This window comes from Oncorhynchus keta, chromosome 34, assembly GCF_023373465.1.
Source record: "Oncorhynchus keta strain PuntledgeMale-10-30-2019 chromosome 34, Oket_V2, whole genome shotgun sequence".
NCBI lineage: Eukaryota > Metazoa > Chordata > Actinopteri > Salmoniformes > Salmonidae > Oncorhynchus > Oncorhynchus keta.
In genome coordinates, this window is record NC_068454.1 from 81,901,428 (window position 1) to 81,926,563 (window position 25,136).

Sequence of the window (25,136 nt, forward strand, 5' to 3'; positions counted from 1 at the left end):
GAGCCTCCTCCACCCCGTCACCATCGCTGTTCCACAGGGAGATAGCAGTATGTGTGTGCAGAGGGGTGAGCCAGGGGACAAGGATGTGACATAACAGGAAGAGCCTCCTCCACCCCGTCACCATCGCTGTTCCACAGGGAGACAGCAGGATAACGCAGGTCTCATGAGAGAAAGGCTCACGCACACGGAAACAAGATGATGTTTACTATTAGTTACGCACGAAGAGGTGTCAGAGCGTGGAGTCTGGGCTGTGTAGACACAAACCTTAAGGTAAACTCTGATCTGTGATCAGTAAATAACCTCCCAGTTGTGCGTTAGTGAGTGATGGTGGAGCGAGCAGCCATCATACTGCTCAGGGTGGACGCGTTCTGTCTCCTAGAGATGAACGTACTTTGGTGTGCAAAATCAATCCCAGAACAACAGCAAAAGACCTTGTGAAGATGCTGGAGGAAACGGGTACAAAAGTATCTATATCCACAGTAAAACGAGTCCTATGTCGACATAACCTGAAAAGCAGCTCAACAAGGAAGAAGCCACTGCTCCAAAACCACCAAGCCAGACTACAGTTTGCAACTGCACATGGGGACAAAGATCGTACTTCTTGGAGAAATTTCCTCTGGTCTGATGAAACAGAAATAGAACTGTTTGGCCATAATGACCATCGCAAGCCGAAGAACACCATCCCAACCGTGAAGAACGAGGGTGGCAGCATCATGTTGTGGGGATGCTTTGCTGCAGGAGGGACTGGTGCACTTCACAAAATAGATGGCATCATGAGGGAGGAAAATGATGTGGACATATTGAAGCAACATCTCAAGACATCAGTTAGGAAGTTTAAGCTTGGTCGCAAATGGGTCTTTCAAATGGACAATGACCCCAAGCATACTTCCAAAGTTGTGGCAAATTGGCTTAAGTCAACAAAGTCAAGGTATTGGAGTGGCCATCACAAAGCCTTGACCTCAAACCCATAGACAAATTGTGGGCAGAACTGAGAAAGGATGTGCGAGCAAGAAGGCCTACAAACCTGACTCGGTTACACCAGCTCTGTCAGGAGGAATGGGCCACAAATTCATCCAACTTATTGTGGGAAACTTGTGGAAGGCTACCTGAAACATTTGAACCAAGTTAAACAATTAAAAGGCAATGCTACCAAATACTAATGGAGTGTATGTAAAGTTCTGACCCACTGGGAATGTGATGAAAGAAATAAAAGCTGAAATAAATAATTCTCTCTACTATTATTCTGACATTTCACATTCTTAAAATAAAGTGGTGATTCTAACTGAGCTAAGATAGGAATTGTGAAAAACTGAGTTTAAATGCATTTGGCTAAGGTATATGTAAACTTCCGACTTCAACTGTATGTACATATATAGGGGTAACGTGACTACGCAACAGGATGTATAATAGACAGTAGCAGCAGCGTATGTGGTGAGTGTGAAAGTCTCTGTGTGTCTGAGTGGTGTCAGTATGCATGTGTGCGCGTGTTATATATGTGTGTATGGCTGTGTGGTCAGAGTCCAGTGTGTGTGCATAGTGTCAGTACAGGACAGTTAGTGCAAAAAAGTGTGTGTGTGTGTTGGGTTGTCAGTGTAAATATGTGTGGGTAGAGTCCAGTATGTGTGTGTGTGTTGGGTTGTCAGTGTAAATATGTGTGGGTAGAGTCCAGTGTGTGTGTGTTGGGTTGTCAGTGTAAATATGTGTGGGTAGAGTCCAGTGTGTGTGTGTTGGGTTGTCAGTGTAAATATGTGTGGGTAGAGTCCAGTGTGTGTGTGTCGGGTTGTCAGTGTAAATATGTGTGGGTAGAGTCCAGTGTGTGTGTGTGTGTTGGGTTGTCAGTGTAAATATGTGTGGGTAGAGTCCAGTGTGTGTGTGTGTTGGGTTGTCAGTGTAAATATGTGTGGGTAGAGTCCAGTGTGTGTGTGTTGGGTTGTCAGTGTAAATATGTGTGGGTAGAGTCCAGTGTGTGTGTGTTGGGTTGTCAGTGTAAATATGTGTGGGTAGAGTCCAGTGTGTGTGTGTTGGGTTGTCAGTGTAAATATGTGTGGGTAGAGTCCAGTGTGTGTGTGTTGGGTTGTCAGTGTAAATATGTGTGGGTAAAGTCCAGTGTGTGTGTGTTGGGTTGTCAGTGTAAATATGTGTGGGTAGAGTCCAGTGTGTGTGTGTTGGGTTGTCAGTGTAAATATGTGTGGGTAAAGTCCAGTGTGTGTGTGTTGGGTTGTCAGTGTAAATATGTGTGGGTAGAGTCCAGTGTGTGTGTGTTGGGTTGTCAGTGTAAATATGTGTGGGTAGAGTCCAGTGTGTGTGTGTCGGGTTGTCAGTGTAAATATGTGTGGGTAGAGTCCAGTGTGTGTGTGTGTGTCGGGTTGTCAGTGTAAATATGTGTGGGTAGAGTCCAGTGTGTGTGTGTTGGGTTGTCAGTGTAAATATGTGTGGGTAGAGTCCAGTGTGTGTGTGTTGGGTTGTCAGTGTAAATATGTGTGGGTAGAGTCCAGTGTGTGTGTGTTGGGTTGTCAGTGTAAATATGTGTGGGTAGAGTCCAGTGTGTGTGTGTTGGGTTGTCAGTGTAAATATGTGTGGGTAGAGTCCAGTGTGTGTGTGTTGGGTTGTCAGTGTAAATATGTGTGGGTAGAGTCCAGTGTGTGTGTGTTGGGTTGTCAGTGTAAATATGTGTGGGTAGAGTCCAGTGTGTGTGTGTTGGGTTGTCAGTGTAAATATGTGTGGGTAGAGTCCAGTGTGTGTGTGTTGGGTTGTCAGTGTAAATATGTGTGGGTAGAGTCCAGTGTGTGTGTGTTGGGTTGTCAGTGTAAATATGTGTGGGTAGAGTCCAGTGTGTGTGTGTTGGGTTGTCAGTGTAAATATGTGTGGGTAGAGTCCAGTGTGTGTGTGTTGGGTTGTCAGTGTAAATATGTGTGGGTAGAGTCCAGTGTGTGTGTTGGGTTGTCAGTGTAAATATGTGTGGGTAGAGTCCAGTGTGTGTGTGTTGGGTTGTCAGTGTAAATATGTGTGGGTAGAGTCCAGTGTGTGTGTGTTGGGTTGTCAGTGTAAATATGTGTGGGTAGAGTCCAGTGTGTGTGTGTTGGGTTGTCAGTGTAAATATGTGTGGGTAGAGTCCAGTGTGTGTGTGTTGGGTTGTCAGTGTAAATATGTGTGGGTAGAGTCCAGTGTGTGTGTGTGGGTTGTCAGTGTAAATATGTGTGGGTAGAGTCCAGTGTGTGTGTGTTGGGTTGTCAGTGTAAATATGTGTGGGTAGAGTCCAGTGTGTGTGTGTTGGGTTGTCAGTGTAAATATGTGTGGGTAGAGTCCAGTGTGTGTGTGTTGGGTTGTCAGTGTAAATATGTGTGGGTAGAGTCCAGTGTGTGTGTGTTGGGTTGTCAGTGTAAATATGTGTGGGTAGAGTCCAGTGTGTGTGTGTTGGGTTGTCAGTGTAAATATGTGTGGGTAGAGTCCAGTGTGTGTGTGTTGGGTTGTCAGTGTAAATATGTGTGGGTAGAGTCCAGTGTGTGTGTGTTGGGTTGTCAGTGTAAATATGTGTGGGTAGAGTCCAGTGTGTGTGTGTTGGGTTGTCAGTGTAAATATGTGTGGGTAGAGTCCAGTGTGTGTGTGTTGGGTTGTCAGTGTAAATATGTGTGGGTAGAGTCCAGTGTGTGTGTGTTGGGTTGTCAGTGTAAATATGTGTGGGTAGAGTCCAGTGTGTGTGTGTTGGGTTGTCAGTGTAAATATGTGTGGGTAGAGTCCAGTGTGTGTGTGTTGGGTTGTCAGTGTAAATATGTGTGGGTAGAGTCCAGTGTGTGTGTGTTGGGTTGTCAGTGTAAATATGTGTGGGTAGAGTCCAGTGTGTGTGTGTTGGGTTGTCAGTGTAAATATGTGTGGGTAGAGTCCAGTGTGTGTGTGTTGGGTTGTCAGTGTAAATATGTGTGGGTAGAGTCCAGTGTGTGTGTGTTGGGTTGTCAGTGTAAATATGTGTGGGTAGAGTCCAGTGTGTGTGTGTGTTGGGTTGTCAGTGTAAATATGTGTGGGTAGAGTCCAGTGTGTGTGTGTTGGGTTGTCAGTGTAAATATGTGTGGGTAGAGTCCAGTGTGTGTGTGTTGGGTTGTCAGTGTAAATATGTGTGGGTAGAGTCCAGTGTGTGTGTGTTGGGTTGTCAGTGTAAATATGTGTGGGTAGAGTCCAGTGTGTGTGTGTTGGGTTGTCAGTGTAAATATGTGTGGGTAGAGTCCAGTGTGTGTGTGTTGGGTTGTCAGTGTAAATATGTGTGGGTAGAGTCCAGTGTGTGTGTGTTGGGTTGTCAGTGTAAATATGTGTGGGTAGAGTCCAGTGTGTGTGTGTTGGGTTGTCAGTGTAAATATGTGTGGGTAGAGTCCAGTGTGTGTGTGTTGGGTTGTCAGTGTAAATATGTGTGGGTAGAGTCCAGTGTGTGTGTGTGGGTTGTCAGTGTAAATATGTGTGGGTAGAGTCCAGTGTGTGTGTGTTGGGTTGTCAGTGTAAATATGTGTGGGTAGAGTCCAGTGTGTGTGTGTTGGGTTGTCAGTGTAAATATGTGTGGGTAGAGTCCAGTGTGTGTGTGTTGGGTTGTCAGTGTAAATATGTGTGGGTAGAGTCCAGTGTGTGTGTGTTGGGTTGTCAGTGTAAATATGTGTGGGTAGAGTCCAGTGTGTGTGTGTTGGGTTGTCAGTGTAAATATGTGTGGGTAGAGTCCAGTGTGTGTGTGTTGGGTTGTCAGTGTAAATATGTGTGGGTAGAGTCCAGTGTGTGTGTGTTGGGTTGTCAGTGTAAATATGTGTGGGTAGAGTCCAGTGTGTGTGTGTTGGGTTGTCAGTGTAAATATGTGTGGGTAGAGTCCAGTGTGTGTGTGTGTTGGGTTGTCAGTGTAAATATGTGTGGGTAAAGTCCAGTGTGTGTGTGTTGGGTTGTCAGTGTAAATATGTGTGGGTAGAGTCCAGTGTGTGTGTGTTGGGTTGTCAGTGTAAATATGTGTGGGTAGAGTCCAGTGTGTGTGTGTCGGGTTGTCAGTGTAAATATGTGTGGGTAGAGTCCAGTGTGTGTGTGTGTGTTGGGTTGTCAGTGTAAATATGTGTGGGTAGAGTCCAGTGTGTGTGTGTTGGGTTGTCAGTGTAAATATGTGTGGGTAGAGTCCAGTGTGTGTGTGTTGGGTTGTCAGTGTAAATATGTGTGGGTAGAGTCCAGTGTGTGTGTGTTGGGTTGTCAGTGTAAATATGTGTGGGTAGAGTCCAGTGTGTGTGTGTTGGGTTGTCAGTGTAAATATGTGTGGGTAGAGTCCAGTGTGTGTGTGTTGGGTTGTCAGTGTAAATATGTGTGGGTAGAGTCCAGTGTGTGTGTGTTGGGTTGTCAGTGTAAATATGTGTGGGTAGAGTCCAGTGTGTGTGTGTTGGGTTGTCAGTGTAAATATGTGTGGGTAGAGTCCAGTGTGTGTGTGTTGGGTTGTCAGTGTAAATATGTGTGGGTAGAGTCCAGTGTGTGTGTGTTGGGTTGTCAGTGTAAATATGTGTGGGTAGAGTCCAGTGTGTGTGTGTTGGGTTGTCAGTGTAAATATGTGTGGGTAGAGTCCAGTGTGTGTGTGTTGGGTTGTCAGTGTAAATATGTGTGGGTAGAGTCCAGTGTGTGTGTGTTGGGTTGTCAGTGTAAATATGTGTGGGTAGAGTCCAGTGTGTGTGTGTTGGGTTGTCAGTGTAAATATGTGTGGGTAGAGTCCAGTGTGTGTGTGTTGGGTTGTCAGTGTAAATATGTGTGGGTAGAGTCCAGTGTGTGTGTGTTGGGTTGTCAGTGTAAATATGTGTGGGTAGAGTCCAGTGTGTGTGTGTTGGGTTGTCAGTGTAAATATGTGTGGGTAGAGTCCAGTGTGTGTGTGTGTGTTGGGTTGTCAGTGTAAATATGTGTGGGTAGAGTCCAGTGTGTGTGTGTGTGTTGGGTTGTCAGTGTAAATATGTGTGGGTAGAGTCCAGTGTGTGTGTGTTGGGTTGTCAGTGTAAATATGTGTGGGTAGAGTCCAGTGTGTGTGTGTTGGGTTGTCAGTGTAAATATGTGTGGGTAGAGTCCAGTGTGTGTGTGTTGGGTTGTCAGTGTAAATATGTGTGGGTAGAGTCCAGTGTGTGTGTGTTGGGTTGTCAGTGTAAATATGTGTGGGTAGAGTCCAGTGTGTGTGTGTTGGGTTGTCAGTGTAAATATGTGTGGGTAGAGTCCAGTGTGTGTGTGTTGGGTTGTCAGTGTAAATATGTGTGGGTAGAGTCCAGTGTGTGTGTGTTGGGTTGTCAGTGTAAATATGTGTGGGTAGAGTCCAGTGTGTGTGTGTTGGGTTGTCAGTGTAAATATGTGTGGGTAGAGTCCAGTGTGTGTGTGTGTGTTGGGTTGTCAGTGTAAATATGTGTGGGTAGAGTCCAGTGTGTGTGTGTGTGTTGGGTTGTCAGTGTAAATATGTGTGGGTAGAGTCCAGTGTGTGTGTGTTGGGTTGTCAGTGTAAATATGTGTGGGTAGAGTCCAGTGTGTGTGTGTTGGGTTGTCAGTGTAAATATGTGTGGGTAGAGTCCAGTGTGTGTGTGTTGGGTTGTCAGTGTAAATATGTGTGGGTAGAGTCCAGTGTGTGTGTGTTGGGTTGTCAGTGTAAATATGTGTGGGTAGAGTCCAGTGTGTGTGTGTTGGGTTGTCAGTGTAAATATGTGTGGGTAGAGTCCAGTGTGTGTGTGTTGGGTTGTCAGTGTAAATATGTGTGGGTAGAGTCCAGTGTGTGTGTGTTGGGTTGTCAGTGTAAATATGTGTGGGTAGAGTCCAGTGTGTGTGTGTTGGGTTGTCAGTGTAAATATGTGTGGGTAGAGTCCAGTGTGTGTGTGTTGGGTTGTCAGTGTAAATATGTGTGGGTAGAGTCCAGTGTGTGTGTTGGGTTGTCAGTGTAAATATGTGTGGGTAGAGTCCAGTGTGTGTGTGTGTGTTGGGTTGTCAGTGTAAATATGTGTGGGTAGAGTCCAGTGTGTGTGTGTTGGGTTGTCAGTGTAAATATGTGTGGGTAGAGTCCAGTGTGTGTGTGTTGGGTTGTCAGTGTAAATATGTGTGGGTAGAGTCCAGTGTGTGTGTGTTGGGTTGTCAGTGTAAATATGTGTGGGTAGAGTCCAGTGTGTGTGTGTTGGGTTGTCAGTGTAAATATGTGTGGGTAGAGTCCAGTGTGTGTGTGTTGGGTTGTCAGTGTAAATATGTGTGGGTAGAGTCCAGTGTGTGTGTGTTGGGTTGTCAGTGTAAATATGTGTGGGTAGAGTCCAGTGTGTGTGTGTTGGGTTGTCAGTGTAAATATGTGTGGGTAGAGTCCAGTGTGTGTGTGTTGGGTTGTCAGTGTAAATATGTGTGGGTAGAGTCCAGTGTGTGTGTGTTGGGTTGTCAGTGTAAATATGTGTGGGTAGAGTCCAGTGTGTGTGTGTTGGGTTGTCAGTGTAAATATGTGTGGGTAGAGTCCAGTGTGTGTGTGTCAGTGTGTGTGTGTTGGGTTGTCAGTGTAAATATGTGTGGGTAGAGTCCAGTGTGTGTGTGTTGGGTTGTCAGTGTAAATATGTGTGGGTAGAGTCCAGTGTGTGTGTGTTGGGTTGTCAGTGTAAATATGTGTGGGTAGAGTCCAGTGTGTGTGTGTTGGGTTGTCAGTGTAAATATGTGTGGGTAGAGTCCAGTGTGTGTGTGTTGGGTTGTCAGTGTAAATATGTGTGGGTAGAGTCCAGTGTGTGTGTGTTGGGTTGTCAGTGTAAATATGTGTGGGTAGAGTCCAGTGTGTGTGTGTGTTGGGTTGTCAGTGTAAATATGTGTGGGTAAAGTCCAGTGTGTGTGTGTTGGGTTGTCAGTGTAAATATGTGTGGGTAGAGTCCAGTGTGTGTGTGTTGGGTTGTCAGTGTAAATATGTGTGGGTAGAGTCCAGTGTGTGTGTGTTGGGTTGTCAGTGTAAATATGTGTGGGTAGAGTCCAGTGTGTGTGTGTGTGTTGGGTTGTCAGTGTAAATATGTGTGGGTAGAGTCCAGTGTGTGTGTGTTGGGTTGTCAGTGTAAATATGTGTGGGTAGAGTCCAGTGTGTGTGTGTTGGGTTGTCAGTGTAAATATGTGTGGGTAGAGTCCAGTGTGTGTGTGTTGGGTTGTCAGTGTAAATATGTGTGGGTAGAGTCCAGTGTGTGTGTGTTGGGTTGTCAGTGTAAATATGTGTGGGTAGAGTCCAGTGTGTGTGTGTTGGGTTGTCAGTGTAAATATGTGTGGGTAGAGTCCAGTGTGTGTGTGTTGGGTTGTCAGTGTAAATATGTGTGGGTAGAGTCCAGTGTGTGTGTGTTGGGTTGTCAGTGTAAATATGTGTGGGTAGAGTCCAGTGTGTGTGTGTTGGGTTGTCAGTGTAAATATGTGTGGGTAGAGTCCAGTGTGTGTGTGTTGGGTTGTCAGTGTAAATATGTGTGGGTAGAGTCCAGTGTGTGTGTGTTGGGTTGTCAGTGTAAATATGTGTGGGTAGAGTCCAGTGTGTGTGTGTTGGGTTGTCAGTGTAAATATGTGTGGGTAGAGTCCAGTGTGTGTGTGTTGGGTTGTCAGTGTAAATATGTGTGGGTAGAGTCCAGTGTGTGTGTGTTGGGTTGTCAGTGTAAATATGTGTGGGTAGAGTCCAGTGTGTGTGTGTTGGGTTGTCAGTGTAAATATGTGTGGGTAGAGTCCAGTGTGTGTGTGTTGGGTTGTCAGTGTAAATATGTGTGGGTAGAGTCCAGTGTGTGTGTGTTGGGTTGTCAGTGTAAATATGTGTGGGTAGAGTCCAGTGTGTGTGTGTTGGGTTGTCAGTGTAAATATGTGTGGGTAGAGTCCAGTGTGTGTGTGTTGGGTTGTCAGTGTAAATATGTGTGGGTAGAGTCCAGTGTGTGTGTGTTGGGTTGTCAGTGTAAATATGTGTGGGTAGAGTCCAGTGTGTGTGTGTTGGGTTGTCAGTGTAAATATGTGTGGGTAGAGTCCAGTGTGTGTGTGTTGGGTTGTCAGTGTAAATATGTGTGGGTAGAGTCCAGTGTGTGTGTGTTGGGTTGTCAGTGTAAATATGTGTGGGTAGAGTCCAGTGTGTGTGTGTTGGGTTGTCAGTGTAAATATGTGTGGGTAGAGTCCAGTGTGTGTGTGTTGGGTTGTCAGTGTAAATATGTGTGGGTAGAGTCCAGTGTGTGTGTGTTGGGTTGTCAGTGTAAATATGTGTGGGTAGAGTCCAGTGTGTGTGTGTTGGGTTGTCAGTGTAAATATGTGTGGGTAGAGTCCAGTGTGTGTGTGTTGGGTTGTCAGTGTAAATATGTGTGGGTAGAGTCCAGTGTGTGTGTGTTGGGTTGTCAGTGTAAATATGTGTGGGTAGAGTCCAGTGTGTGTGTGTTGGGTTGTCAGTGTAAATATGTGTGGGTAGAGTCCAGTGTGTGTGTGTGTTGGGTTGTCAGTGTAAATATGTGTGGGTAGAGTCCAGTGGGTGTGTGTGTTGGGTTGTCAGTGTAAATATGTGTGGGTAGAGTCCAGTGTGTGTGTGTGTGTTGGGTTGTCAGTGTAAATATGTGTGGGTAGAGTCCAGTGTGTGTGTGTTGGGTTGTCAGTGTAAATATGTGTGGGTAGAGTCCAGTGTGTGTGTGTTGGGTTGTCAGTGTAAATATGTGTGGGTAGAGTCCAGTGTGTGTGTGTTGGGTTGTCAGTGTAAATATGTGTGGGTAGAGTCCAGTGTGTGTGTGTTGGGTTGTCAGTGTAAATATGTGTGGGTAGAGTCCAGTGTGTGTGTGTTGGGTTGTCAGTGTAAATATGTGTGGGTAGAGTCCAGTGTGTGTGTGTTGGGTTGTCAGTGTAAATATGTGTGGGTAGAGTCCAGTGTGTGTGTGTTGGGTTGTCAGTGTAAATATGTGTGGGTAGAGTCCAGTGTGTGTGTGTTGGGTTGTCAGTGTAAATATGTGTGGGTAGAGTCCAGTGTGTGTGTGTTGGGTTGTCAGTGTAAATATGTGTGGGTAGAGTCCAGTGTGTGTGTGTTGGGTTGTCAGTGTAAATATGTGTGGGTAGAGTCCAGTGTGTGTGTGTTGGGTTGTCAGTGTAAATATGTGTGGGTAGAGTCCAGTGTGTGTGTGTTGGGTTGTCAGTGTAAATATGTGTGGGTAGAGTCCAGTGTGTGTGTGTTGGGTTGTCAGTGTAAATATGTGTGGGTAAAGTCCAGTGTGTGTGTGTTGGGTTGTCAGTGTAAATATGTGTGGGTAGAGTCCAGTGTGTGTGTGTTGGGTTGTCAGTGTAAATATGTGTGGGTAAAGTCCAGTGTGTGTGTGTTGGGTTGTCAGTGTAAATATGTGTGGGTAGAGTCCAGTGTGTGTGTGTTGGGTTGTCAGTGTAAATATGTGTGGGTAGAGTCCAGTGTGTGTGTGTCGGGTTGTCAGTGTAAATATGTGTGGGTAGAGTCCAGTGTGTGTGTGTGTGTGTGTCGGGTTGTCAGTGTAAATATGTGTGGGTAGAGTCCAGTGTGTGTGTGTTGGGTTGTCAGTGTAAATATGTGTGGGTAGAGTCCAGTGTGTGTGTGTTGGGTTGTCAGTGTAAATATGTGTGGGTAGAGTCCAGTGTGTGTGTGTTGGGTTGTCAGTGTAAATATGTGTGGGTAGAGTCCAGTGTGTGTGTGTTGGGTTGTCAGTGTAAATATGTGTGGGTCGAGTCCAGTGTGTGTGTGTTGGGTTGTCAGTGTAAATATGTGTGGGTAGAGTCCAGTGTGTGTGTGTTGGGTTGTCAGTGTAAATATGTGTGGGTAGAGTCCAGTGTGTGTGTGTTGGATTGTCAGTGTAAATATGTGTGGGTAGAGTCCAGTGTGTGTGTGTTGGGTTGTCAGTGTAAATATGTGTGGGTAGAGTCCAGTGTGTGTGTGTTGGGTTGTCAGTGTAAATATGTGTGGGTAGAGTCCAGTGTGTGTGTGTTGGGTTGTCAGTGTAAATATGTGTGGGTAGAGTCCAGTGTGTGTGTGTTGGGTTGTCAGTGTAAATATGTGTGGGTAGAGTCCAGTGTGTGTGTGTTGGGTTGTCAGTGTAAATATGTGTGGGTAGAGTCCAGTGTGTGTGTGTTGGGTTGTCAGTGTAAATATGTGTGGGTAGAGTCCAGTGTGTGTGTTGGGTTGTCAGTGTAAATATGTGTGGGTAGAGTCCAGTGTGTGTGTGTTGGGTTGTCAGTGTAAATATGTGTGGGTAGAGTCCAGTGTGTGTGCATAGAGTCAGTGCAAGAGAGTTAGTGCAAAAAAGGGTCAATGCAGGTAGTCCGTGTGTCCGTTTTACTAACTATTTAGCAGTCTTTTTTTAGCAGTCTTATGGCTTGGTAGTAGAAACTTTTCAGGGTCCTGTTGGTTCCAGACTTGGGGTACTGGTACTTCTTGCTGTGGGGTAGCAGAGAGAACAGTCCGTGGCTTTTGGGTCTTCCTCTGACACCGTCTGGTATAGAGGTCCTGGATGGCAGGGAGCTCGGCCCCAATGATGTACTGGACCGTACACACTATCCTCTGTAGCGCCTTGCGGTCGGGTGCCTTGCAGTTGCCATAGCAAGCGGTGATGCAGCCAGTCAAGATGCTGTCAATGATGCAGCTGTGAGGATCTGAGGGCCCGTAACAAATCTTTTCAGCCTGCTGAGGGGGTAGAGGTGATGTAGTGCCCTCTTCATAACTTTGTGTGTGTGTGTGGGCCATGATAATTCTTAAGTGATGTGGACACCGAGGAACTTGAAGCTCTGGACCAGCTCCAATACACCCACGTTGATGTGGATGGGTTGAGCTCGGCCTTCTGTTTCCTGTAGTCCACGATCAGCTCCTTTGTCTTGCTGACATTGAGGGAGAGGTTGTCCTGGCACCACACGGTCAGGTCTCTGACCTCCTCCCTATAGGCTGCCTCATCATCCTCTGTGATCAGTCCTACCACCAATGCCTTGTCAGCAAACTTGATGATGGTGTTGGAGTCGTGCATGGACACGCAGTCGTGAGTGAACAGGGAGTACAGGCGCCCCATGTTGAGGGTCAGCGTGGCGGATGTGTTTTTACCGCCTAGGGGCGGCCTGTCAGTAAGTCCAGGATCCAGTTTCAGAGGGAGGTGTTCAGTCCCAGGGTCTTGAGCTTGGTGATGTGCTTGCAGGGGACTATGTTGTTGAATGCTGAGGTGCAGTCAATGAACAGCATTCTTACATAGGTATTACTTTTTTCCAGGTGGGTGAGGGTATTTTGGAGTGCAATAGAATTGCAATGAGGCAATTGCTTCATTTGTGGATCTGTTGGGGCGGTATGGAAACTGCAGTGGGTCCAGGTTGACCAGGCTTTCAAAGCATTTCATGGCTATAGATGTGAGTGCTGCGGGGTGATAGTAATTTAGGCTTTGGCGTTCTTGCGTACAGAGACTATGGTGGTCTGCTTGAAACAAGTTGGTACAGACCGGGTCGGGGTAGGTTGAAAAGTCTTAAATCACCTCGGCTACAGAGTGTGAAATAACACAGTTGTCCAGAACAGCTGGTGCACTCATGCATGGTTCAGTGTTCCTTGCCTCGAAGCGAGCATAAAAAGGCATTTAGCATGTCTGGTAGACTTGCGACGCTGTGTAACATCTGGCTTGGTTTCCCTTCAAAATCCTTGATAGTTTGCAAGCCTTGCCACATCCGTCAAGTGTCAGAGCCGGCGTAGCAGGATTCAATATTAGTCCTGTATTGATGCTTTGTCTGTTTGATGGCTCGTCTGAGGTCGTAGCGGGTCTCCTTGAAAGCGGCATCTCTAGCCTTAACACATAACAACAACACAATCCAATAACACCAGCCTTAATACATAACAACAACACAGTCCAATAACACCAGCCTTAACACATAACAACAACACAGTCCAATAACACCAGCCTTAACACATACCAACAACACAGTCCAATAACACCAGCCTTAACACATAACAACAACACAGTCCAATAACACCAGCCTTAATACATAACAACAACACAGTCCAATAACACCAGCCTTAACACATAACAACAACACAGTCCAATAACAACAGCCTTAATACATAACAACAACACAGTCCAATAACACCAGCCTTAACACATAACAACAACACGGTCCAATAACACCAGTCTTAACACATAACAACAACACAGTCCAATAACACCAGCCTTAACACATAACAACAACACAGTCCAATAACACCAGCCTTAACACATAACACAGTCCAATAACACCAGCCTTAGCACATAACAAAGTCAAATAACACCAGCCTTAATACATAACAACAACACAGTCCAATAACACCAGCCTTAACACATAACAACAACACAGTCCAATAACACCAGCCTTAACACATAACAACACAGTCCAATAACACCAGCCTTAGCACATAACACAGTCCAATAACACCAGCCTTAATACATAACAACAACACAGTCCAATAACACCAGCCTTAACACATAACAACACAGTCCAATAACACCAGCCTTAGCACATAACAAAGTCCAATAACACCAGCCTTAACACATAACAACAACACAGTCCAATAACACCAGCCTTAGCACATAACACAGTCCAATAACACCAGCCTTAAAACATAACAACAACACAATCCAATAACACCAGCCTTAACACATAACAACAACACAATCCAATAACACCAGCCTTAATACATAACAACAACACAGTCCAATAACACCAGCCTTAATACATAACAACAACACAGTCCAATAACACCAGCCTTAATACATAACAACAACACAGTCCAATAACACCAGCCTTAATACATAACAACAACACAGTCCAATAACACCAGCCTTAATACATAACAACAACACAGTCCAATAACACCAGCCTTAATACATAACAACAACACAGTCCAATAACACCAGCCTTAATACATAACAACAACACAGTCCAATAACACCAGCCTTAACACATAACAACAACACAGTCCAATAACACCAGCCTTAATACATAACAACAACACAGTCCAATAACACCAGCCTTAACACATAACAACAACACAGTCCAATAACACCAGCCTTAACACATAACAACAACATAGTCCAATAACACCAGCCTTAACACATAACAACAACACAGTCCAATAACACCAGCCTTAACACATAACAACACATTCCAATAACACCAGCCTTAACACATAACAAAGTCCAATAACACCAGCCTTAATACATAACAACAACACAGTCCAATAACACCAGCCTTAACACATAACACAGTCCAATAACACCAGCCTTAATACATAACAACAACACAGTCCAATAACACCAGCCTTAACACATAACACAGTCCAATAACACCAGCCTTAACACATAACACAGTCCAATAACACCAGCATAAAGAAAATAGCCGATAAAGTACCCTCCTTCCAAACACAACCTTACTTGACTTCAGAAATACACACATTATGCCAGTAAGACATGCTGAGAATTATAAACACAATACCCACTGACACACACGATGCAGGTATGCACACACACAAACTAAACACACAAATTCCCACTATCAAAACAAGTCTATACACCCAAACGCATAGATTGGTAACTAAGGACAGAAAAACCTAGGAGAATAACAATCCAGCCTCAAGGTCACTGAATCAAATAAATTAAACACGTGTGAGTGCGGACGTCTGTCATATTTCTGTGTAAGGGATCTTTCAATAAGGTTCTCTATCTACTAGCGCCATCTAGTGACTAACAATGGACATGTTTGAGTTACTACACAGCAGAATGAGAGCAGAGTGAGAACATAATATGAACCAGACTGGTTACATTACATGGACCTTGCTATCCAAGTAGCCAAAAAAAGCACCACTGATTACTGATCCAACTACAGAAACTAGAAGATAACTCCGTTTTAGGCAGACAGGGACACAGATTACGCCTACTCCAGAGCTACAAAGCAATAGGGGGTTGTTGTTGGGAAGAGTGCGGAGTGAGAGGGTGAGCTGTACTCTGTACTGCCTTGGTCACTGTTGCCGCGTGGGACTAGGAGAATCTGTCAGAGAAATTACCATGACCTGAACACACACAAACACACACCAGTGTAACTTGACACCTCGCTGGCTGACCTCTGGAATGGACTCAGTCTGCCTTGACCTTCTGAGAGCACCACGGGCACACAGTCCGGTCTGACCACATTCCAGGGGTGTGGCAGAAGAGAGTTAAAGACAGAGGCACTGCAGAACAGCACAACCAGGCAGCAATAGGTACAGACAGGCAGAACAAAATCAAACATGTGTAGTAGCCATTGTTTTATTAAGTTTCCAAATTCAAAAAAACTTTAGTCTCAAGCCCAAACAGGTCACTGGACACAAACAGGACACTGTACATACATACCTGTCACATCTCATATAATTGTGGATAAATAACTGTGACATATTAAAAGTTGCATAAATAACCTTCAAGTATTCAGCCAGCGTCCAGACAGAGCCACCTTCAGCTTTACATTCTCTCCTCTCCTAAATATACACCACCACGAGATATACAACCTCATATGATGCACACCCTTCATCTGACCTATACAAGCCTAGAACCACACCATGGTTAGTGTCCTGCCAACAGTGACTAAGTCTGTCTCTGTTTTAGTCACTTCTGGAGGTTTGGCATGAACATGACAGGAGATGGTTACAGTTCAATTCCTAATTCCATGGTTACCTCAGACAGAGATCTGACACCAGGCTAGCAATGATACACTGTTAAAAACTAAAAACTAAACTTTTTAAAAACATGTTTGATAGAATACCCACCATGTAAGCATGATGACGTTAGTATACCATATCCCTCCCCCGTATGAGAGTATAATTGTCAAAAAACACGAAAGGTTCAACCACTATGTTTCTTTGAAACATGTATACTCTGCAACCCTAAAACAATAAACGTCTGATCACACACCCCTCTCTCTCTCCTCTACAGAATACCACCACTCCTTCAGTCTGCTGTAGAATCTCTCAGACACACTCAGCGCATAACAAAGCTGATTCCTGTGGGCGAGTAGTTGTGATAGAGGTGTTAGTGCTGGATCTAAAGCCTGCACACTACGTAGCTCTACTGGTTCCTATCTTAGTGACGCCGTCTGTCTCAGAGCAATAACATCTGCTTTATAGACACAGGCAGTTATTACTCTCTAAGGTTGACAAAATAGTCAATGTTTGAAATCAGATTAAAAACATTTTAAATAAACATTATTCAAAATATAAGATAACAAGAAGTGTGCCGGGGGCTCTTGGCTGTCCGTCTATAACAAGTATAAAGGACACTGATCCATCCAATGACAGAACACAGACAGACAGAGCCCTACTATGTAACAGCAGAGCCATGCGGTAGAGCCAGGATGGAGGCCAGTTGCAGCTCTAGAGCAAGACAGATGCTGCAACTGCACAGCACAGAATCTGTGATATGAAAGAGGGAGGGATGTTTGTAGAGGAGTAGACAGGCCAGATTGAACAAACACAAAGGCTGCCACCGTATCATTACCTCAATGCTCAGACAACATAGTTATAAAGCAGCAAACTCTTTAGGCACAAATTAAAGTTTCCTATGGGCAGAGACTGTGACAGAGCAGAGAAGCAGAATGCTGTAGAGGTTGATCAAATATCCTTTAAAAAGCTTTGTACACACATCAGGCCACAACACTCAGAAAAGAGCCAACTTGTGATCAGTATCAGCAAGCATTTCAACAATCCACATGACCAGGACTGTGTGCTCACATGTGCACATACTGTACACACACCTCTTCAATAACAATCCTAAAATAAGGAGTCCGAAGGTAGGCAGTCCTCCCTCTGCAGGGTTAGTCCATTAACAGTATGTTTTGTGTGCGTTTGGTAAAATAAAGATTAGAGCTTAACCATGTAGCAAGACCCAGTCCTCACATCAGTGTTTTTCCTCCTAGAAAGTAAACTTCCTGTTCATGTCCACGTTCCCCTCTAATAGGCTGAGCTGGCTCAGGACTCCCCCCCTTGGCGCTGGTGTCCAACCACGTGGGGGTTGAACTGTGTGATGATGATGGTGATGTCATCGCGGTACATGCGGGCCAGTTCCTCAGGCAGAGACAGCATCTTGGACAGCGTCTCGTGGTCCACTGCTCCAAACTCATTGTTGCCCACCGCGTGGCGAATCAGGTGGGTGGCAGCGTTCTGGTCCTGGAACGCTAAGGAGGCACGGGCCTTCCTCTCAGCCAGCAGCCCCTGCATCTGTCCCAGGGTGACATGGTAACCCCCCACGGTGAGGGGCTGGCGCTGGTGGACCCCCGTTAGATACTCCCCTACGATCCGGACCACCTCCTGTCGATGGAGCGTCTCCCACAGCCCGTCTGTACCCAGCACCTGCGGGAGGAGGGACAAAGACCTGTAGTTAACAAAAGGAAACTTCGAACTACATAACTTCAGATATAGGTATGTTTTAATGGAGCACAATGCAAGTTTCTGTTCAAGAAAAGACAACAAAGCCTTATCAATCAATCAATGAAATCATGAATTGGTCAATCAGTCAATTGACCAATCCTTTGTCTCTCACCAGGAAGCGGTCCTGAGGTCGGAGGCGGTGGTGTGTGATCTCAGGCTCGGCCGTGAGGTAGGGAGGGGTGTGGTAATTGGGGGGGATGAACTTGGTGTGTTCGTTGTCATGGAGCTGGTCTGGTCCTGACTCCAACACACCTCGCTGCAAGTCAATGCTCCACTTGAACTTCACATCTCCAAACGCACGGAACGGCATCAGCAGGCCCAACAACCGGTCCTGGCAGAGGGAGAGAAAGAGATAGAGGATATATGTTGGTTTTTACTTTATGTTTAACTGACCTGCTGTGCCACTGTTCTCTCTGTATGTGTAACGGTACTGACCTGCTGTGCCACCGTTCTCTCTGTATGTGTAACGGTACTGACCTGCTGTGCCACCGTTCTCTCTGTATGTGTAACGGTACTGACCTGCTGTGCCACCGTTCTCTCTGTATGTGTAACGGTACTGACCTGCTGTGCCACCGTTTTCTCTGTATGTGTAACGGTACTGACCTGCTGTGCCACTGTTCTCTCTGTATGTGTAACAGTACTGACCTGCTGTGCCACTGTTCTCTCTGTATGTGTAACAGTACTGACCTGCTGTGCCACCGTTCTCTCTGTATGTGTAACGGTACTGACCTGCTGTGCCACTGTTGTCTCTGGATGTGTAACGGTACTGACCTGCTGTGCCACTGTTGTCTCTGTATGTGTAACGGTACTGACCTGCTGTGCCACCGTTCTCTCTGTATGTGTAACGGTACTGACCTGCTGTGCCACTGTTGTCTCTGGATGTGTAACGGTACTGACCTGTCGTACGACAGTCTTCTTCTCAGAGAGGGGGTGCTCCCCCTGGATGCGGGCCACCTCGTTCTCATTCTGGGCGTTGTGGTCGTTGGAGAGCGTGTGAGCGCTGAATGAGCCGTCCTCCTCCTGGACCCCCAGCACCGCCCGGCCGTCGCCCGTGTTCGCTACATACCTACACAACCACAGTCAGAGGATTCAGACACTCAGTCAGAGCAGGCAGATGGAGACCTGGCAGTACTTATGGGAGCCAACAGAGAGAGATCCGTGGCTGTGGACTAGAGTACGTACAGGTCGGATCCATCGATGTGAGCTACGCAGGCAGTCGCTCCAGAGAAGGCCACTCTCAGAACCCAGTAGTGGAGGAAGGAATTGGCGTCTCCCACCTGGACAACACAACATAATGATCAGCACTATACATTTCTACCCAGGGCTGGATACTATGGTAACACAGAGACATCGATGGACAGAGGATAGAAGTCAAGGGGATAGAACACAGTCTCTCACCTGAGCCTCCAGAGACAGGTCACTGTCCAGTCTCTTAAAGGCACTCAGCAACGCCTCTCTGGGCCCTAGGCTCTCCCCTGGACTGGGAACACAATCACATACAATCAACTCCAACACTGAATAATGACCCATGTTTAATAACACTACTGATGCATCCTTATTACCCCATGCCTGTTGAGGTATATGACTTGCTCTGTGTGTGTGTGTGTGTACCTGCTGAGGTCTATGAGTTCCTGCCAGTAGGTTCTGAGGCTGTTGAAGTACATAGTCTGTGCCTCCCTGGTGAAGTAGTCGTTGGGGTGTTTGTGCCACTGCAGGATGGGGCTGAGGGGCCTGCCTGCCTCTACTGCAGCCTCCAGCTCACACAGGGTCTCATGGGGCATCAAGGACATGGCTACGTAGTAGAACAACCTCTCACTCAGCGCCTGAGAAACAGACAGGTAGATGTTTTACTGCACATTAAAACTAACTCGCAGATTATACACAATGAAAGCAGAAACTTTACCTGTGCACAGGCACAGCCCGCATGGCCATCGAACACTCCCAGCAGCATCCCCCGCGTCTGCAGACAGGTGGCAGCGCTGCGCCGGTCCTCGATGGGTGCGTTGGCAGGCAGCTGGTTACTGTCGAACCCCATCACCGATGACACATTCTTACCATCAAACTCTGGAACCTAGAACCAAAGCACACAATCATAATCTTATGGTCTCAGCGCAATCATGAAGCTGTACTCGTTGTGTGTAAATGTGTGTATCGACCGCCCCTACCTTGAAGCTGTACTCATTGTGTGTAAATGTGTGTATCGACCGCCCCTACCTTGAAGCTGTACTCGTTGTGTGTAAATGTGTGTATCGACCGCCCCTACCTTGAAGCTGTACTCATTGTGTGTAAATGTGTGTATCGACCGCCCCTACCTTGAAGCTGTACTCGTTGTGTGTAAATGTGTGTATCGTCCGCCCCTACCTTGAAGCTGTACTCGTTGTGTGTAAATGTGTGTATCGTCCGCCCCTACCTTGAAGCTGTACTCGTTGTGTGTAAATGTGTGTATCGTCCGCCCCTACCTTGAAGCTGTACTCGTTGTGTGTAAATGTGTGTATCGTCCGCCCCTAACTTGAAGCTGTACTCGTTGTGTGTATCGACCGCCCCTATCTTGAAGCTGTACTCATCGTGTGTAAATGTGTGTATCGTCCGCCCTTACCTTGAAGCTGTACTCGTTGTGTGTAAATGTGTGTATCGTCCGCCCCTACCTTGAAGCTGTACTCGTTGTGTGTAAATGTGTGTATCGTCCGCCCCTACCTTGAAGCTGTACTCGTTGTGTGTATCGACCGCCCCTACCTTGAAGCTGTACTCGTTGTGTGTAAATGTGTGTATCGACCGCCCCTACCTTGAAGCTGTACTCGTTGTGTGTAAATGTGTGTATCGACCGCCCCTACCTTGAAGCTGTACTCGTTGTGTGTAAATGTGTGTATCGACCGCCCCTACCTTGAAGCTGTACTCGTTGGCCTTGAGGATTGAGTTGACCTGTGGGGGGGTGAGATTGTAGCTGTGGAGGTCAGGGCTCCTCCTATAGCCACGCACGGGCATGGCTGTCAGCCATATGGGGTGGGGCTGCGACGAGGTGGGCCGGTGGGAGGTGGGGCAGCAGGGGAGCTGGCGTTGGCATGGGAACAGGGAGGAACCCCAGAGCTTCGCTCGAGGGAAGCCTCGGAACAGCTGTGATGTCACGGGCATGGTGGCTCGCTCTGGGCACACACACTCTCAGAGCACCGCCACACACACACTCTCTCAGAGCACCACCAACACTCCTTCACCTACGGTAGACACCAGGAACTGTGAGCTATGGGCAAAAATGCAGCTTGTGTCATCTGTATAATTCAGTCACAACCACAGCTGACTATGGCATTTTGATTGTGTACACACCTCTCCTTCAGTCAGTGTACATAAATTACTGACACGTAGTAACAGAGCTCTCGACAAAGGTACCATTACAGACCGATACAAACAAAAGTGACATGCAAATAACATAACGGATCAAGACAAGCAGTTCTATCTTCCAACTGTATTTATTTGGATTGTGTGGTGAATAAGGGAGCTGGAACCAGTGACTTTGCTACAAGGAAACCTCCTGTGCAATAAAGGTCTGAGCCTCTTGGCAGAGGCTTTATTATGCTTTGAGGCAGGTTGCACTCCAACAATGGAACACTGCATTCCAGTACTTGCGGACTAGTGTGACAGACTGGCACTAGGTTTCCAAGCTGTGCTGCACCAGAAAAGAGCCTTGCACCTCTACAGCAGTGGTTCTCAAACCTCTCCCCAGACTTTTCACAATTTAGATCTAGCTCTAAACTCACCTGATTCACCTACACAAAGGCTTGATGATTAGTTGAAAAGTTGAATCAGGTGTGCTAGTTCTGGAGTAGATCAAATATATGGAATGGCTTGAGGTCCCAAGGACAGGTTTGAGACCCAGTGTGCTACAGGGGTCGGCCACGGCTAGTCGTCTTCCATGCTTTGTTGCTCCATGAAAGAACCTTGCCCCTCTACAGGGGTCAGCCACCGCTAGTTGCCTGACAGACTATATATAGTCCTGTGAAGCGGGTCTGACATTTGCTCACTCCTGAAAACCCAATCTTGTCCTACTGAACTAGATTCTCTCTAACGGCATAGGCTATCCCTCTCTGCCCTTTCCGCCTACTCCATTAGGACCCCAGGGAGAGGAACTACTGTTATTGTAACAGCTAATGGGGATCCTAATAAAACATGAACAAATACAATAATTACACTATAATTAAAGGGGCAATCAGCAGTTGCTAAATTAATGACATGGACCCATCGATTCTTGAAGAATAAAATGTAGAAAAGCCTCGATCTTAGTTCAACTGCCACACTCCATCAGAACCCAAAATAAAAGCTTGTTAACCTTCAATGTTTGGAAACAACGTAAAAGTAAACAAACATTATAAAGCCTCAAAACATGGTTAAAACTATTGTTTTGATATAATGGATGGTCAGTCCTTGCATCCATAGCTCTGTCTATGAATTTGAGAGTAGATACATTTCTCCAGCCCTATCCCTCAGCTTTTTACCTAAACAGTGGCCGGGATTTCGCTTTCTGATTTACGCTTTAATCTAGCTATTTGTAGCGAAGGGGCAATGCGTGCAGCTGCTCTGGTCGGTCGAAAGAGACCCAGGCACGGCTGAACTACACGGAACCACCCGGTACTAGTTGAAATACCGCTCAAACCTCCAGTCTATGACCAGTGACCACGGCCTATCCCTTGGCTAGGCCTGACTGCTACAGATTTGTCATGTTGATTGATTACAGTACAGTTCAGAGTCAGTTTTCTTTGTACTTAGATTAAATCGAGATAAATATCTACATAGATCCCAATAGCGAATAATCCCAAATACAAGCATAATTAAAGCCAGCACATTGTTACGTATTAATTTGATGGGCCGAAAAAGTCTACTCTACTGCTGGGTAGTAACGTTGGCTAGCGATGATCTAGCTATGCGTCACCGGAAACCAGTTTAAAACACCACTCCTCCTTCAGTCCTTGTACATTACGGTCACGGTAACAAAGCTCACAACATATAACAGAAGTTAGTTATCAATGCATTAACACATACTGCACAAAAGTAACATGCCAAACACATTTATCTTGCCACCGACCGTATTCTCAGAGTTTACTATTTCGTTTTGCTACGCTACCCACCCTCCTGCATCTCTCTCCAGCTTACAACATACTAAACGCTGATTGGCTCACCTCTCTGACAGATCTGACTGGCTTGTTAACTCTTTGCATGCTGCTGGTGGTGTGTGACAGACTTTCAAGCACCAAAATGTCTAGATCCCTATTCATCATGAACTATTTGCGAAATACCACCCAGTGTAGTAAAGGAACAGGTGAACGGAACCTGCTGGCTGCAGCTCCTACTGGCCCTGGAGCAGAGCTGGGCCTACTCTTATCTAGTTTTATAGCACCATAATAAGGTAATCACACTTCAGCAGAAGAGATGTTTCCTGGCACGTTAGGTTAGTAAATGATGATGCCACTACAGCAGCCAATAGCTAATGTGTGGATGGTTTGAAGTACCACAATCCTTCTCTCATCTACCTTCACCTTCCTCCATCTTCTCTCTCTAAGTACAGGGCCAATAACAGAGGAAGTGAATGAAGAGACAATATAAAATCAGACCCATTGTTTTAATTTGTAAAAACATATCACAGAGAAACTGAATTACAAAATGTACATCATCGACCCTGTGAAGAACATGAACAAAATACTGTGTAAACAAGTAGAAAAGCATTTGTCAAAAAAAAAAGAGGCTGCCAAAGCTGTAAACAAAACAATTAAACCACGCTAGTCACACAGCTACCAAGGCTGTTACATGCTAACAAGGCATGGAATACTATAATCTATACCACTCAAGCTCAACTCTGGACCAGTTCCACGGCTTTTCTTCAGATTTAGAGCTGGGACACCAGGTGTGTGTAATTAATGATCAGGTAGAACAGAAAACTAGCTCCAGACCTCGTAGGGTAAGAGTTGAATACCCTTGTCACACTTTTCTCCATCTCTAGCAAACACAGCTTTGATTATTCAAATTGCATTCTAAACTGAAGATCATGATTAGTTGATTATTGGAGTCAGGTGTGTTAGCTGGGGCAAAACTTTGACACCAATCAGGACCCCGAGGACTGGAATTGCCTGCGTCTGGTCTATACTTTCACCATTCTGACAGCAGAAACTAGATCAGGAATCTCTTGTCCACCAATGTTTTGTTGGCCAGGTTTCTCCGCCCAATACCGTTACGGATTAACCGAAAGATCTAGAATAGAAAATAAATAATGTTATTTTTTGCTGTTATACAACTAACACAAACAAAGACAAGTACACCCAATACTGACCATTTGCTGTACGTATGCGAGTACGCCTGCCAGTATGAAGCTCTGTGCTCCCAGGTCGACCACACAGAAGAAGAGCGTGTCAAAGATCAACAGAGTGGCTTCGTTCCCATAGAACAGCACGTCACTGAACGAATGGGACTCATCTGTTGAATAAAGACATATTTCAGAGGTCATACAGGTGCCCAGGCTTGTTCACAGACCACACTTCCATTTATCTGCAGCCCACACAGTGTGTGTAATGTAGTAACATAGACCGTATATTACTGTTGTATCTGCCATGTTTTGAGATATATACAGTACCAGTCAAAAGTTGACACACCTACTCATTCATGGGTTTTACTTTATTTTTTACTATTTTCTATATTATAGAATAATAGTGAAGACATTAAGAATATGAAATAACACATATGGAATCATGAAGTAACCTAAAAAGTGTTAAACAAATCAAAATATATTTTATATTTGAGATTCTTCAAAGTATCCACCCTTTCCCTTGATGACAACTTTGTACACTCTTGACATTCTCTCAACCAGCTTCATGAGGTAGTCACCTGGATTGTATTTCAATACACAGGTGTGCCTTGTTAAAAATGTATTTCTGGAATTTATTTCCTCCTTAATGCATTTGAGCCAATCAGTTGTGTTGTGACAAGGTAGAGGTGGTATACAGAAGATAGCCTTATTTGGTAAAATACAAAGTCCATATTATGACAAGAACAGCTGAAATAAGCAGAGAGAAAAGACAGGTGTGCTTCACAGTGGGAATCACACATCATCTGTTCACCTACTCTGTGTCTCACAAAGACACGGCGATTGGAACCAAAAATCTCAAATTTGGACTCAGACCAAAGGAAATATTTCCACCAGTCTAATGTCCATTGCTCGTGTTTCTTGGCCCAAGCAAGTCTCTTCTTATTATTGGTGTCCTTTAGTAGTGGTTTCTTTGCAGCAATTCGTCCATGAAGGCCTGCATCACACAGTCTCCTCTGAACAGTTGATGTTGAGATGTGTCTGTTACTAAAACTCTGAAGCATTTATTTGGGCTGCAATTTCTGATGCTAGTAACTCTAATTAACTTATCCTCTGCAGCAGAGGTAACTCTGGGTCTTCCTTTCCTGAGGTGGTCCTCGTGAGAGCCAGTTTCATCATCGAGCTTAATGGTTTTTGCAACAATTTCCGGTTTGACTGACTTTCATGTTTAAAAGTAATAATGGACTGTCATTTCTCTTTGTTTATTTGAGCTGATCTTGCCATAATATGGACTTGGTCTTTTACCAAATAGGGCTATCTTCTGTATACCACCCCTACCTTGTCACAACAAAAATAACTTGCTCAAACACATTAAGAAGGAAGGAAATTCCACAAATTAACAAGGCACACTTGTTAATTGAAATGCATTCCAGGTGACTACCTCATGAAGCTGGTTGAGAGAACAAGAGTGTACAA

At 45.5% G+C, this 25,136-nt stretch overlaps 2 protein-coding genes across 51 annotated transcripts in view; both read right to left on the reverse strand.

Moving 5' to 3' along the window:
* Positions 1–15,212: 15,212 nt before the first annotated feature.
* On the reverse strand, positions 15,213–22,693 carry pdp1 (pyruvate dehydrogenase phosphatase catalytic subunit 1). Of its 50 annotated transcripts, none has more exons than XM_052495614.1 (10): positions 20,114–20,404; positions 19,977–20,074; positions 19,791–19,839; positions 19,284–19,643; positions 18,992–19,203; positions 18,779–18,860; positions 18,563–18,657; positions 18,278–18,446; positions 17,493–17,711; positions 15,213–17,302 (listed from the first exon to the last, which is right to left on the reverse strand). In XM_052495614.1, exons 4-10 carry the CDS (start codon positions 19,413–19,415, stop codon positions 16,922–16,924), a joined length of 1,290 nt encoding a protein of 429 aa, XP_052351574.1. In that variant the 5' UTR covers positions 19,416–19,643; positions 19,791–19,839; positions 19,977–20,074; positions 20,114–20,404; the 3' UTR covers positions 15,213–16,921. The 50 variants fall into 50 exon arrangements, with proteins under 50 accessions (XP_052351574.1, XP_052351576.1, XP_052351568.1 ...); XM_052495616.1 differs by having other exon boundaries at positions 19,284–19,545; positions 19,742–19,839; XM_052495608.1 differs by having other exon boundaries at positions 19,742–19,839.
* A 273-nt stretch (positions 22,694–22,966) lies between these two features.
* The window catches only part of LOC118376524 (meckelin-like), an 18,058-nt gene continuing 15,888 nt past the window's right edge, over positions 22,967–25,136 (reverse strand). Inside the window, exons 27-28 of the mRNA XM_052495637.1 lie at positions 23,691–23,833; positions 22,967–23,611 (exon numbers count right to left, since the gene is read on the reverse strand). Of these exons, the coding sequence (XP_052351597.1) occupies positions 23,531–23,611; positions 23,691–23,833 (224 nt within the window). The 3' untranslated portion in view covers positions 22,967–23,530. The remainder of the gene's footprint in view (positions 23,612–23,690; positions 23,834–25,136) is intronic.